At 37.3% G+C, this 15,541-nt stretch overlaps 1 protein-coding gene across 1 annotated transcript in view; it reads left to right on the top strand.

The window, feature by feature from the left end:
* The first annotated feature begins 355 nt into the window (after positions 1-355).
* The window catches only part of ATF7IP2 (activating transcription factor 7 interacting protein 2), a 45,778-nt gene continuing 30,592 nt past the window's right edge, over positions 356-15,541 (top strand). The window contains exons 1-5 of the mRNA XM_047087150.1: positions 356-1,193; positions 2,442-2,566; positions 7,312-7,446; positions 8,046-8,144; positions 9,994-10,148. Coding sequence (XP_046943106.1) covers positions 356-1,193; positions 2,442-2,566; positions 7,312-7,446; positions 8,046-8,144; positions 9,994-10,148 — 1,352 coding nt within the window. The remainder of the gene's footprint in view (positions 1,194-2,441; positions 2,567-7,311; positions 7,447-8,045; positions 8,145-9,993; positions 10,149-15,541) is intronic.

Here is a 15,541-nt window from a genome sequence, read left to right as displayed (position 1 = left end):
GCTGAAGTCGGACGCTTAACCGACTGTGCCACCCAGGCGCCCCGACACCAGACTTTAATGGTTACAGCAGTGAGGTAATACCACAAAAAGTGGCCGGATAAAATTATCAGACTTAGTATCAAGTAGAGGCTTACTGGCAATATGAAGTCTGGGTTTTACATAGTTTAGATTGATAGACTAAAATTAAAATTACTTGTACATTTTAATGACAGATGGAAATGGATGTAATTTTCAAGAAAATTACCTGACTCTTCAGAGATAGTCTGACCCTAATTTTAGTACTGCAAATAAATAAGCTTTTGTCTATTAGAGAGAAGTACTTAAATATGGTATTTTAAATTCTAGGATATAAAAGATGGTAAGTCCAGATAGAAGTAAGCGGAAGATACTAAAAGCCAAAAAAACAATGCCTGCAAGTTGCCGGAAGCAAGTAGAAATCCTGAATAAGTCAAAGAATGTCGAAGCACTGAAAACAGCAAGTGGGAATAATATGTCAAGTGGTAATCAGAATTCAAATACCAGTGTCGTAAGGAACATATATGGACAGTCTGAAAATGCTGCTTCCTTGCTGGACTCTAATAAAAATTCAGTATGCTCGGTGAAAAGTAAAGTTTTGTCTCAGAATGTAATGAAACCATTAGAAACTGTTGATTCAGAAACAAGATCAGAATACACTCAGGAACAAGTTGTGTGCCCTTCCCAAAAGCCAAGTAAAACAATAGAATCTTCTGGGAAACCCTTTACACAAGAGACAAAAGATTCACAAAACACTTCTAAAAATCATTTTGAATGTCAGACAGAGGTAACAAGGTCCTATTTTGAACAACGTGAAGAGGATTGTGATCTGAAATCCATTTGGTGTCCGTCCAGTTTATGCAGTGGTATGGTTCCAATACCAAAATCTACAGTAAACACCTTGGATGATAAGAGAATCGACAAGATCGTTTCCCATTTAGAAACGAACTCCATTTCCGAGTCACATGATAAAAGACAAAGTGGCATTTTAAGTTCAGATACCCATTTTGTGCCTTTTGATAAAATACCTAAGTTGGTGAATTCAGTCATCTCCAGTAACTGTCCTGCTGACATCTTGAAAAGTGAAGAATCCTGTAGAACCGGTCATTCCAGCGTTTCAAATTGTGACAATGCAGACTCAACGTGGCCATCAGCACTCGACACAGAGAGTAATAACAGTAAGTGCATACTTAAGCATCTTTTGGAGAAATGAGTCATTTTCCTTTTGGGGGATTTTTTTAGCCTCAGATGTAGAAACAGTAGACTACATATAGTCAAGAGAAAGAGTAAATAATGATAATAATTGTTTTAGAGTATCTTGTTTCTGAACCATTTAGGGTGAGGAGGGGGAAATAGTATTCTCCATACCCAAAGGAAAATAAATTCTGGCAAAGAAGGAATCAGTGGCTTTCCCTTAAGAGTACAAAGAAATCAAAAGGTGGTTTAAGGCAGTTGTTTGGTTTATTTCATCTACGTCTCTTTTTTTTTTTTAATTTTTTTTTAATGTTTATTTATTTTTGAGAGACAGCACGAGTGGGGTAGGGGCAGAGGGAGAAAGAGAGACACAGAATCCGAAGCAGGCTCCAGGCTCCGAGTTGTCAGCACAGAGCCCAACGTGGGGCTTGAATTCATGAACTGAGATCATGACCTGAGTCAAAGCTGGATGCTCATTTGACTGAGCCACCCAGGCACCCCTACATCTTTTCTTATTTTGAAGATTTATTTATTAGGTTAATAAGGCGGCTAGTTGAAAGAGTGTGTTTTTTTAATCATTGGTGAACTCATTTCTTTCCATAGAATTGACCTGGAAATCATATGCCAAGTATAAGCTGATAGGTAATAAGGGTATATACACATGAGCATATACATGTGTGTGCATAGAGTGACAGAGAAACGTCAAATAATTAACCAGTGATGTTCTAGAGCTACCAAATCAAATAGCAAAAGTAATTTCGTTAGAAGTAGAATGTTTTTGTAGGTTAATGAAATATAAGAAAAAACCGATTTCGCAGGAGAAATTTTGTGTTCTTGTCTAGGCTTCGTAGTGATGATTAAACAAGATGGATTTAAAATTAAAAATAATAATAGTATCACATATTAAAATAGGGCAGACTGCCTAAGTAACTTTATAAAAATACTGTAAGAGCACTTAAGTAACTAGAGGATTAAATGCTATAATTCAGTTTTTGTTGGTGTTAAATAGGCACTAAATAAGGTTGAAGGGAAAGTGCATCTGAGACCAGAACCCTACGTAAAAACCTAAGACAATCATTTTTTGGGGGGGATTAGTTTGTCGGAAGTTTTTATACAATTACATTTGCTAAAAAATGCTGCCTTGGTCACATTTTGGTCACTAGATTAGAGAATTCCCCTGTTTCTTTCCTTAGAAGGAATGTTTTTACCTCTGATCTTTCCATTTCCCCAAGGCCATAATCAAAAGAAGAGGATGTTTTCAGAAAAAAAAGAACATGTTAAGCGCATGAAAACTTCAGAGCAAATTGATGAAAATATTTGTGTAGCTCTGGAAAAGCAAACAGCATTGCTGGAACAGGTAAAATATCAGGGCATATATGTTTGCTTCAGAAACTTCTGATTAATAAAAAATGGTAAAAGTTACTTGATCTCCACAATGATGTATAGTACAGGTGACTTTCACTTGGTGCAAAGATGGTGTGTGAAAACGGAATCAACAGATGGAGGTATCAGGGAAAAGATCATTGTTTACTTTACCATCTCTAATGAATCGAACCTAGCCCTATGCAGAGCAATCTGGAGAATCACATGGAGGTAGAGTGCTGTAGTAGAAAGAGAATGGCCTTTTTAGTCCATTTATTACATTTAAATTTCCTTGAAAGACACTGCATGACCTTAAGCTTTGCTGGATCTCTTTTGTCCTGGTCATGGGGTTCTCTGATGTGCAGCGACAGCTGTTGGTATACCTTGTCACAACTGACCACTTCATAGACTCTGACAGCCCAGAAGTCTCCATCATAAAGTCCAGTTGCATTCAGTTTTACTTGCCCTGATTTCCAGGTTTACACAGAAATGTTGCATTGTCTGACCATTTGCTGTATAGCATCATCAAGTGCACGTTTTGCTTTCATTTTTGCCCCATTTTATTTCATTGTACTACAGATTCCTACGTCTGATCAACTCTGAGTTTAAGTGTAATGAGCTTTAATTTTAATAAAAAAGGTCCTCATTACAGGACCTATTATAACAATCATATTTTACTGTTTTGCTACCACTGGAATTGTTCACCCAAAAGTCATTATATGGTAGATTAATGTCTGTCAACTATAATGGACCACAAAGCCCCAAGCCAAACTATCCTGCTGTTTCAGGAACAAAAGCACTACTGTTTTCTAAAAGAGACCATTACAGTTATATGGTTATGTATTATATGAATATATTCACATAATAAATAAATGGAAACCTTATTGAAAGACTCATGCAGAACCAGCATGAAAGCCAATCAGCAGTTTTTCCCTTTTCTCCTAGTCTTTTCTTCCAGGAAGACCAAAAGAAACTCTAATATGTACATAACTCTATTATTTGCAGGAGGGGGGTAGCAAAATTATGGTAAGCATAGATCTAGCTTACGAAAAAGGTTGTGGATTCCAGCTGTGTCTTACTTCGGTGATTAGTAGCTGAATTTAGAAAGAAGTTCTTTTTTTTTTTTTTAATGGGTTTTTTTTGTTTTTGTTTTTGTTTTTGTTTTTTTTTATTTTTTATTTAAAAAAAATTTTTTTTTCAACGTTTATTTATTTATTTGGGACAGAGAGAGACAGAGCATGAACGGGGAGGGGCAGAGAGAGAGGGAGACAACAGAATCGGAAACAGGCTCCAGGCTCGGAGCCATCAGCCCAGAGCCTGACGCAGGGCTCGAACTCACGGACCGCGAGATCGTGACCTGGCTGAAGTCGGACGCTTAACCGACTGCGCCACCCAGGCACCCCATGTTTTTTTTTGAGAGAGAGTGTAGGAGGGGCAGAGAGAGAGGCAGACACAGAATCCGAAGCAGGCTCCAGACCCTAAGCTGTCAGCCCAGAGCCTGACACGGGGTTCGAACTCAAGAGGTGTGAGAACGTGACCTCAGCCGAAGTCGGACACTCAACTGACTGAGCCACCCAGGTGCCCTTAGAAATAAGTTCTGATAGGGACATATAAAGACAAAATTTAATCTTTGTATCATTTTGGTTTCACTGGCAGGGGAAGATTACAATTTTCATTCATTGTTATCTGTCTCACAAAATACTTGGTCTGAGTTGACACAGAAAATGGTCCTTCCAAGTGAGGTTTAAGGAATGCAGTCTATTTTGTTTTGTCAGCCCCCCCCCCCCCCGCCAAAAGTTTTCTTGCACATTCTTCAGAAATATCTTGGGTTTCAACTAATTACTATCTTTTTACCTATCTCTAAACAGCTAGCTTTCCACCCCTTGATATTTTAATTCCTGTTCAAACAGTTAACTCTCTAAACCATACCTATTTATTTTTCTTGTTTGATTCCCAGTAGAATAGGTCCTACCATTCTGGCATCGTTCTTCCCTGAGAGAGTCCCAGAGCTGTTGACTCTTCTCTCTTGAGATTCTGTAAGGATCTTGGCCTCACTAATTTCAATTAAATTATTGAAGTGGAGGGGTTTTTCTTCTAAAGTCCAAGTTATTCATCTACCCATAGATAAGTGGAGTTCCTCATCCTAGGAAGTTGGGGCAGATTGGAAATGCATAATTGCCAGTCTTTCTCCAAGCTCTAGGCTACTTTGACTGCCATCTGCAAATTGTACCTAGGATTTGCATCTGATACCATAATTTTGGACACATTACCATCAGCACAAGACATTTATGAGGTATTTGGTGGAGGTTATTACATCTTCCTTGTTCTTCAGGAACATCACCACTAAATGAGAACAAATGTCCGCTCTAACCAAGAGTAATCACCCGTAGGTGGGCAGTTAGTCCTTTTAAATAACCAAGTTTTAAGAGTAGGCCTCCATCTGAATCACCAGGAATACTTGCTTGGTTAAATTGTGGTTTTTACTGGGCTCACTAATAGTTGAAGACTGTCGTTTGAGGCTCCTTTTTTCTCACACTTACCTGAGAATTACTCGTGGTGCCTGTTAATTATACAGCTTTCCAGGCCTTTTTCCAGGAAGTTCTGGTTGGTGAATTCAGGGTAGGGCCTAGGAATCTGTGATGTTAACAAATGTCCCATAATGGTTCTTCGTCACCAGGGAAGGTTCGCAAATACTGTGTGGCCTCCACTTGTTAGCAAAACGCTATTTCCATATTCAAAATATTTAGATAGTTTCTCCAAGATTCATCTCAGTATGAGCTTTACATATTGACCCCAGCCATTGAACTGGCAAGTATGCAGTAACCCACAAAAACCACACATGGGTAACAGGTAACACCCGACAGTAAAAAATAGTATGTTTTTCTGAGCACTTATTTATATAATATACTTATTTTGAGCACTTACTAGTTTAATCGAATACTTAAAAGTTTGAAAGTGAAAATGACAGTCGTGCCTAATATTGAGAAAACCACTGAAGAAATGTTAAGCATTACAGAAAAAATCAAGTAGATGATAATGTTGAAGAGTAAGAACAGTTGGAAATGTGAAGGAAAAACCTTAGGAATAATCAAATAAAATTGCTGAATATGAGAAATCATCCAGGTGATACCAGTATAAAAGAGTTAACATAGAAGCTTTGTGTTCTAATTTCAGACACCAAGAAACAAGAATTTATGGGGAAAAATACAAATATTACCAATAAATACCTTAAGTGTATCATGACAGGTTTTGTTATTAAGAGAGACTACTTGGGGCGCCTGGGTGGCGCAGTCGGTTAAGCGTCCGACTTCAGCCAGGTCACGATCTCGCGGTCTGTGAGTTCGAGCCCCGCGTCAGGCTCTGGGCGGATGGCTCGGAGCCTGGAGCCTGTTTCCGATTCTGTGTCTCCCTCTCTCTCTGCCCCTCCCCCGTTCATGCTCTGTCTCTCTCTGTCCCAAAAATAAATAAACACGTTGAGAAAAAAAAAAAATTAAAAAAAAAAAAAGAGAGACTACTTACTGTGTTAGGAAAGTGGCTTACAGGAGGTTACAGGTTCAAAAAGGCACAGTGGATGTTTCTGAATATATGGCTCGACAGAGCTTTTCATAGCCGTGGGCATTGAGATTAATTATACTCCCTGAAAATAGGCCAGTCTGTTTTCTAAAAAACAGCCAGACAATGAAATGCATTAATGTTTCGTGTGATAGCTACTACAGACTGTTAGGATAGCATGTTTTATGCCAAACGGCATTAGTCACTACCTAATTGTTCTGGCCTCTTTCAGTTTTAACAATAGGAAAGTCACCCCCTAAAAAAACCTATGTAAGTAAAGTGGATTATGTTGCATATTTATTTCCTTTATGCCAATTCACTATTTTCTATTTTATGGAGCTCTTTCACATATTAACCTTTCGTATTATAAAACTCCTATGAGGATCATTTGTTCAGCATTGTATTATCTATCCCTATGTGGACAAAGAAAATGAAGCCGAGAGATATTGTGACTTCCCAAAGGTCATGTAGCTTGTTAATGACTGGGCCAAGGCTCAGACTTCCATAATCTGCTTCAGATTTACTACGGACCAACCAGCCATGTTCATTGGGCTCTGGTTTTCAGATAGGTAGAGATCCTTTTTGTGGAATACAGGTTTCAGTTATGCTTATTAAAAAATATAAATGGGGGAGCGCCTGGGTGGCTCAGTCGGTTAAGCGTCCGACTTCGGCTCAGGTCACGATCTCACAGTTCATGGGTTCAAGCCCCGCGTCAGGCTCTGGGCTGACCGCTCGGAGCCTGGAGCCTGCTTGGGATTCTGTGTCTCCCTCTCTCTCGCCCCTCCCCTGCTCATGCTCTCTTGCTCTATCTCTCAAAAATGAATAAACGTTAAAAAAAATAAAAAAAATATATATAAATGGGATATAGGCTTTTACCTTTCCTTTAATATATATTATGGAATTCAGCTGAAACTACAGGAAACTAAAATTAGCACTGGGAGACGACATTTAATTTTTTCTAACATCTCCATAGATGGTGTGTCTTGCTGAATTTGATATTCGAACTTCTATAAAACTTACGCATACAGTCATATACATAGAAACATAAAAATATGAAAAAAAAAGGTATATTTTATTGGTTACAGTAAATCCAAAAAAGAGCAAAGATGTTTTGAAGGGGTAGAAAATAAAATTGTTTTTCAACTTGAAACATGGGGTGTTTGGGTTGTTGTTTTTTTTTAATTCTAGGTCAAACATTTGATTCGACAGGAGATCTATAGTGTAAATTACAAACTATTTGATAACAAACTGAAAGAACTGACCGAACGCATTGGGAGGACACAGTGCAGGAATAAACATGAAGCAGTAGCTGATGAACTCTTCGTAAGTTTCTAATTTCATCTGATTTAATTTGGAAGTGGAATGTAGTGATATTTTACCCGTTAGGAAACGGAAACAATAAAGCAGACCCAAGTCTGATCCTTGACCACAAGCATTATGTACTATACCAGAGGCGATAGAATCTATTAGCAATAGTGGCCCTTGTGAGATACTTTTAGAAATATTATTCTGTGCTATTCTGTTGTCAGTAATTCTGTGTCGATTGACCTAATACATAGGCAGTTGTTTTTTTTTTTTTTAATTCAAAACATATTCTGTATTAGAGCTCCTACAGCCTGTTTCAAACTGTCTCGGGGGTTTTGTTTGGTTCTCCTTTTCTAAGGTTACTTGCTGATTGGTGTTTGTACCGACATTAGTGTTACTGTGGCTCAGTTAGAAGTTTGGGGTTTTTATCTTCCATTCTTAAATGGTATAGCAGCATCAAACATGATTTAAATCTTTGCTTATATAAGAATTTCTCATTTACTTGGGTGGCTACCTAAGTGTTAGAAGACTACTTTGGCAAATACATAGTTTTCCCTTCATCTCTATATATTATTTAGTACTCTGGTTTCATATTTGTTTTTCTCTTTCTCTTCTAGGCGAAAATATCCAAACTTCAAAGACGCATTAAAACAGTATTGCAAACTCAAAAGAATTGCTTGGAACCAAATGTATTAACCAATAACACGGCCTGTAAGGTTGGTATAAACATATAGGAGTTTTAATTACCTCACTGACCCACATTACAGGTAGTTGGATTTTAAGAAAGGAAATGTCGGCTTTAAAGACAATACATTTGTTTTTGGAATGTTCCTATGATGCTGTCTCTGGAGAAGATAGTCTGCAGAGTATCCTCCAAATGCCACTTATATTTCTTTCATCAAGTGAGTGGAGAGGTAAAAAATAAAGGAAAATAAAGTGAGTAGAGAGGTGATTTGTGATTACCTAGACTGCTCCCATCCCCACCATTTTATCATGATAAAGAATTTAAAACACTACAGCAAAGTTGAAAAAATTTAACAGTGAACACTTGTATACACAGAATCTAAATTCTACCTTTACTATTTTTATGTGTTGATTTTTGTCATATATCTGTCAATCCATTCATCTCCTAAGCCATCTTTATATTTGGTGCATTCTTAAATACTAACGTGTTTTGTAGCAGAATATATTTCCAAAATATTTCAGCAAGGGTATCATTGGAGTTTGGCATCTGTTTATATTTTTTATATAAAATTTGAATCTAATCTTCAATGTACGTTCACTGAGTTTTTTCCTTGTAGTGTCTTTATTTTCTTTGGTATCGTATTTATGGTAGCTAGCCTCAGTAAATGAATTGGGAAGCATTCCTACCCCTGTTCCCTGGAAGTTTGTGGTAAAATTTTTGTTACTGCCTTAAATGTTTGATAGAATCCATCTCTGAAGACTCTCTGGGCGAGAGCTTTTTTTATAGAGAGACTTTTTCTCGAAATGCAACTCTTTAATAGGTATGGGGCAATTCACATTTTTCTCTTTGATCTCGTGTCAGTTTTGTAAGTTACCTTCACAAGGAATGTGACCATTTTATCTAAGTTGTTGAATGTGTTGACAAATGATTGACAAAATTTTCTTGTCCTTTTTTTTTTTTAATATTTTTTTATGTTTATTTCTTTTTGAGAGAGAGAGAGATAGAGCATGAGCAGGGAAGGGGCAGAGAGAGAGGGAGACACAGAACCCGAAGCAGGCTCCAGGCCCTGAGCTGTCAGCACAGAGGCTGACATGGGGCTTGAACCCACAAAACAGTGAGATCATGCCCTGAGCCAAAATCAGGAGTCTGATGCTTAACCCACTGACCCACCCAGGGGCCTCAACTAACACAGATATTTTAAGTACTGCAAGTTCTCAGGGCACCTGGCTAGCTCAGTCGACTTAAGTGTCCAACTCCAGCTCAGGTCATGATCTCACGGCTTGTGAGATTGAGCCCCACATCAAACTCTGTGCTGTCAGCAAGTTCTCTCTCTCTCTGTCCCTCTCTCTCCCCCACCCTCAAAATAAATAAACTTAAAAAAAAAATACTGTAAGTTCTCAACCAAAGCATGTACTAAGTACTTCAGCTTCCAAGTTTTAAACAAAACTCACCAACTGGAAGAACAAGTTGGAAATTTGATTTATTTCTGGTTTTCACTTATTATTAGAAGTATAATGAAAGTAAAAATTTGCTTATTAAAGTTTAATGTTTCTGAGTTCCTATAACATAGTCTGATAGGAATAAAATGTTGTATAAGTACTTAGGTATTTATTTTTCTTTTCCACGCAAGCTAACAAGTTCATTTGTTACTATCATTTTTATTTCCTAGAAGTATTTTTAAAATTCGTTTTGGCAGAGAAACTGCAATCATTGTCATTAGCCATCGAAATACGTATAACTTAACGTATGTTTTGCCATATGTATTCGGGAATATCTTGAGAACATTTTCCAGGTGAAAGTTTACCTAGTAGTTGTGTGTGGAAGAATACAAGTGGTAACACTCCACTCCCTTTCAGTGCTTTCCCTCACCCAATTAACAGGTTACAAATTCAGAGACGAATTTGGATAAGAGCCCAGAGTCAGTCAGTAGTCCAGATAAAAGAAAGACTTCGGTGAACTCTGAATCTGCTAACCCTTCACAAAATGCGAGTGAAAAGATTAATTTATCAAGGAAACATGATGCTGTTTCTGAAAGGTAGGCGTTTCTATAAAAATGCATACTTAACTAAGTAGATGCTTGTAAACCTATGTTTCTCAAGCGTAAAACAGCTTAAATGTTCACATTCCTTCTTGTCTGTTGTGAAGGAATGGAATTGGTTATCCAGGACTTTTATCATTGTTGTTTTACATGGTGGTTTTTACTAAATATGGGCACCTGAATGGCTCAGTCGGTAGAACATGTGACTTTTGATCGCTGGGTAGTGGGTTCAAGCTCCCCATTGGGAGTAGGGTTTACTTAAAATGAAAAACAATACTAAGTCAAGTTTAGAATTGACTAGGGGATTGGGTTTTCCATTATGCTGTGTTCCAGCTTTGGTATGGGGACCAGAGTGGTCACTTGATCACTCCTGTGGTTTTTGTTCTACACACGGAAAAGTCAAGGTCCTGTGAAACAGTGGCTTACAAAAATTACAGAGAAGACTAAGGCTAGGAAAGTAAGAGTGGAGAAGAAGTGCCTGAAATTATTAGTTTCTTAGAGGTTGAAAGCAGTGTCATGGCAACTTCAAATTAGAGTGAACAGACTAACTTCCTTGTCTAAAAAAAACATCCAAGGGGAGCCTGGGTGGCTCAGTCAGTTAAGCATCCGACTTCAGCTCAGGTCATGATCTCACAGTTCATGAGTTCGAGCCCTGCATTGAGCTCTGTACTGACAGCTCAGAGCCTGGATCCTGCTTGGGATTTCGTGTCTCTCTCTCTCTCTGTCTCTCTCTCTCTCTCTCTCTCTCTCTCTCTGCCCTGTTCATGCTCTGTCTCTATCTCTCAAAAATGAATAAACTTAAAAAAAAAAAGCATCCAAGACCTGGAACCCCTGATCTAGTCTAAAAGATTTGGGGCTGGTAGGGAAGAAATCATTAGGTTTAACAAAGAAACACGATTACTGATTCCAGCCTAGATAGATGATGGGGGGAGGGGCATTTTAGTGAATTCTTTTCTTTGGTGATTTTGAACAGTTTTGGAGCTTTATAATACTATTTATTTATTCTTAACATTAACTCCTTAAAATGTCCTCAGGTTTTACTTTTATATGTTAAATTATACTCCAGCTTTTAAAAAGAGAAAAATATATAACCAAAAATAAATAAAGGATGGCCATTATTTGAAGAACAACACCCTTTCTCCAGAGAACTGCGCATAACCAAGGAGGCAGCAAAAGAAGGAGAAGCATCCCAAATCTACACCACTTGCAGTAGATTCTTGGTATTTGGGAATTTACATGCAGTTTTGACTCCTCGGAAGAAACCCTTACATTCCTAATATTCCTAATATTCATTTTAGTTTTGAGCCAGGAAGCTGCTATGAAGAAAGCATTTATTTAGTTTATGAAGGCAGGAGTCCCATTTCTTTTTTTTTTTTTTAACTTTTTTTTTTTTTTATTTATTTTTGAGACAGGGAGAGACAGAGCATGAACAGGGGAGGGTCAGAGAGAGGGAGACACAGAATCTGAAACAGGCTCCAGGCTCTGAGCTGTCAGCACAGAGCCCATCACGGGGCTCGAACTCACGGACCGCAAGATCATGACCTGAGCCGAAGTCAGCCGCTTAACCGACTGAGCCACCCAGGAGTCCCATTTCATCGAGTCTTTGTTGTTACCACTTCTTTTTTTCTTTTCAAGTTTTTAAAAATTATTTTGAGAGAGAGAGTGTGAGCAGGGTAGGGGCAGAGAGAGAGAGAGAGCAAGAGAGAGGATCCTAAGCACGCTGTGCACAGTCAGTGCACAGAGCCGCACACGGGGCTAGAACCCACGAAACTGCCAGATCATGACCTGAGCCGACATCGGCCGCTTAATCGACTGAGCCACCCAGGCGTCCCTGTTGTTACTACCTCTTAATGTGTGTGCTGAAACTCATCAAGTGACTAAAAAGAAAAATAAAATGCTAGTGATAGAAGTTGAAAAGTGAAGACCCCATGAAAATAGCATTTTGTAGACCAATATGGCAAATTTGTCTGTGGCTTTATCTGATAAGAACAATCTACCTTATGCTCTGTCATGAAGAATCTGCCATTTATGGAACTTGTCCTAGGCAGCCATGCTAACAAGTGTGTATAACTTGACCTGGATGGATGGATTCAGTGGTGAGTTTTAAAAACACCGAAGAAAGAAACAACACCGGTGTTAAACTCTTCCAAAGAATAAAAAAAGAGGAAATACTTGAGTTCATTTTATGAGACTAGATACTACAATCTAGCACAATTCTGATACAAAGTCAATTTTAACATTTTACAGAAATGGAAACCTACAGTCCACTTTTACCCACAAAACAGACACACATATCCTAAACAAGACACTAGTAAGTCGAGTCCAATAATCTATAAAAGTTGAGTTTGTCACAGCAATGCTGCCAGGTTGGTTCAACAATAAAAAAAATCAGCAAATGTAATTTGCCAGGACAAGAATCATTGTTAACTCACAATAGAGGTCGGATTTGACAAAATACCTGTTGATGATTAAAAACCAAATTCCTGGCAAACTTGGAATAGGGAGGTAACATCCTTAATCTGATAAAGAATATCTACAAAAACCCTAAAACAGATCTGATGGTGAAATATTGGAAGTATTTCCTTTAAGATATAAAATAGAAGGATGCCTGCGGTCATCACTTTAACCTTCTACTGGATCTCTTGGCTAATGGAAGAAAAAGAAGTCAATATAGAGGGTTTAAAAAGAAGGAAGAAATATTATTGCTATCCTTGGATGATTAGGGTAGGATTATAATGTAGGAAATGCAACATAACTTACAGATACATTATTAGGATTACTAAGAGGTTAGCAACATTGCCAATCTCAAATGTGTAAGAAATCAGTTATATTCCTGTATACCTGATACAAACAATTAGGGAATTATAAGATATTTTTTAAAGATACCACACCAATACAGTAGCACCAAATACAGCCATTAGCTAAGCTAGGAATACATTCAATAAGACATGTAATAACTGAAGAAAATGAACAAAACTTCCAGAGATTTTAAGAAAATTTCACTGGAGAAATGTACTATGTTTATGGGTTGCCCAATGCAGTATTTATAGAATGTTCTCACTTTTGTTCAAATTAATTTATGGAGTGCAATTCCAATCAGTTCCCCAGTGTGTAATTTTGTGGAACTTGACAAGATGATTTGATTTCTAAAATGTGTGCGTAAATGCAGTAGATTAAGAAACCCAAGATGTCCATCAACTAGAGAAACACAAAGGAAGGAGTTTGCCATCAGATGTCAGGACACTACTAAACTGCAATAATGAGGATAATGTGATACGAGTGATAGACAAATGGAGAATCCGGAAACCTATGTGTGTGTGGTCAGTGATGGAGAATGTATGGCCCATCATCTGGGACATGAGGGACTTGGTAAATAGTGCAGTTACTTTGCTACTCTTGTTGAGGGAAATATGAAAGAAACTGGATCCCTATATCAGGCTATACATAAAAATCATCCTCATGTGGATTAGGAACTAAATAACGAAAGGAGAATTATAAAGCTTTTAGAAGGTAATATAGAATGTCTCCATGAACTTCAGATAAGGAAAGATTTCTTAAGACACAAATACCTTTGCAATAAGCGAAAAAATTGATCACCTTAAATCTTTTTTTTTTGGATTTACCACAATTCAAATTGGAAACTTCTTCTCTCAAGGCACTAATTTTAGTGAGAAGACAAGCCATCAAGGTGAAGAAGACATATGCAGCACATAGAACCTATTGAGGACTAGTACCCAGAGTATATATATAAAAGAGTTTCAGTGAGTAAAAGCCAGATAATACAAAAGGAAAATGGGCAAAAGACTTGTATGTGTTTTTCACAAAAGAGGAATTCCAAATGACCAATAAACATATGAAAAGGTGCTCATTTTCATTAATAATCAGGGAAATGCAAATTAAAGCCACAATGAGCTGTCATTTCATATCAGGTAAGGAAAAGTAAAACATTGAAAAATCCAACAACACCAGATGTATTGGAGAGGCTTTGAAATAAAGGGAACTGACTCTGTTTAAAATTTTGTTGTTAGAAGAGCAAATTGGTATAATGCTTTAGAAAAAATTTGGCATTATCTAGGAATATTGACGATCTGACCATCATTTGATCACACATTCCTATCCTTTGAAACATGCCCTTTAAATGTGCAATAGGATATATGCAGAGGAACATTTATTAGCATTTTCCATAATAGTCAAAAACGAGAAAGAAAAAAAGCCCATCTATACTTGAAGTGAATAAATTACAGTAAATCCGCACAGTGGAATTCTGTACGTTAGTGGAAATGGAGGAACTGCAGTCACATGCAACTGAGTTACTCCCGTAAAAACATTGAATGGTTCGATTCTGTTCAAATGAATGTCAAAAATAGCCAGAAAAATAGAGGTACATTATGTAGGAATTCAAGGCTAGATGGTGAACTTAAAGAATAAAACAAAGAAATTAGCACTACAAATGCTATTTATGGAGGAGATTTGTAATACAGGATAGAGGCACATGGGTTTCTGAAATGCTGATCATATAAAATATATTTACCTGAGCGGTGGTTACATGGGTGCTAGCTTTTTAATTATTAAATTAAACATGTGTTTTAAACCCAATTTGAAAATAGTTGCCTATTTATTAGAAAATCTAGATTTATGTTTAATGTAATCTTACTGAAATACGTGGGTTCAGAACTACAGTCTTTCTTCTGTTCTCTTTCATTCCATCTATTTTATGCTCCTTCTCCCTTGTCTGTGTCTGTGTGTTGGTCGCTATGTTAGCCTTTAGAATCAATCTTGTTTTCCTCTTTCCCCATTACCTTGTTAATTACACATCTTCATTGTCCTTTTAGAAATTGCCCCAAAGATCAGATGTGGATCCTTGACTCTAGTAATCAGAATCTCATATGAATTGCTACCTCTGCTATTTTGTAGGCAGTGCTTGACCTTAGAACCCTGTAACTCCGTTTACTGCTCTCACTCCATCTTTTGTGTTTTCACACATTTTCATTTTACATTACAGTTGACACTCGAATAATGCGGCGTCGACCCCACACACAAAACTTCACACATAACTTTTGACTCCCCAAAAATGTTAACTACTAATAGCCTACTGTTAACTGGAAGCCTTACTTAAAATAAACAATTAAACATTTTGTATGTACTATATATTATTTACTGTATTTTTACAGTACTGCCATCTAGAGAAAAAATATTAAAAATCATAAGAGAAAATACACTTGGGGTACTGTACGTTATTGATCGAAAAAATTTCCACCTGTAAGTGGACATGCACAGTTCAAACCCTTGTTGTTCAAAGTCCTCTGTATTTTAAATCTCACAAGACAGTATCACTGTTGTTTCTTTTTAATGTTTTTATTTATTTTTGAGACAGAGAGAGGCAGAGCATG

Source organism: Lynx rufus, unplaced genomic scaffold (genome assembly GCF_022079265.1).
Source record: "Lynx rufus isolate CCGP_SWC_20201006 ecotype Redwood Valley unplaced genomic scaffold, mLynRuf1.p SCAF_23, whole genome shotgun sequence".
Lineage (NCBI taxonomy): Eukaryota > Metazoa > Chordata > Mammalia > Carnivora > Felidae > Lynx > Lynx rufus.
Note: the sequence above shows the minus strand (reverse complement) of the source record. Positions and strands in the feature narration are given on the sequence as shown.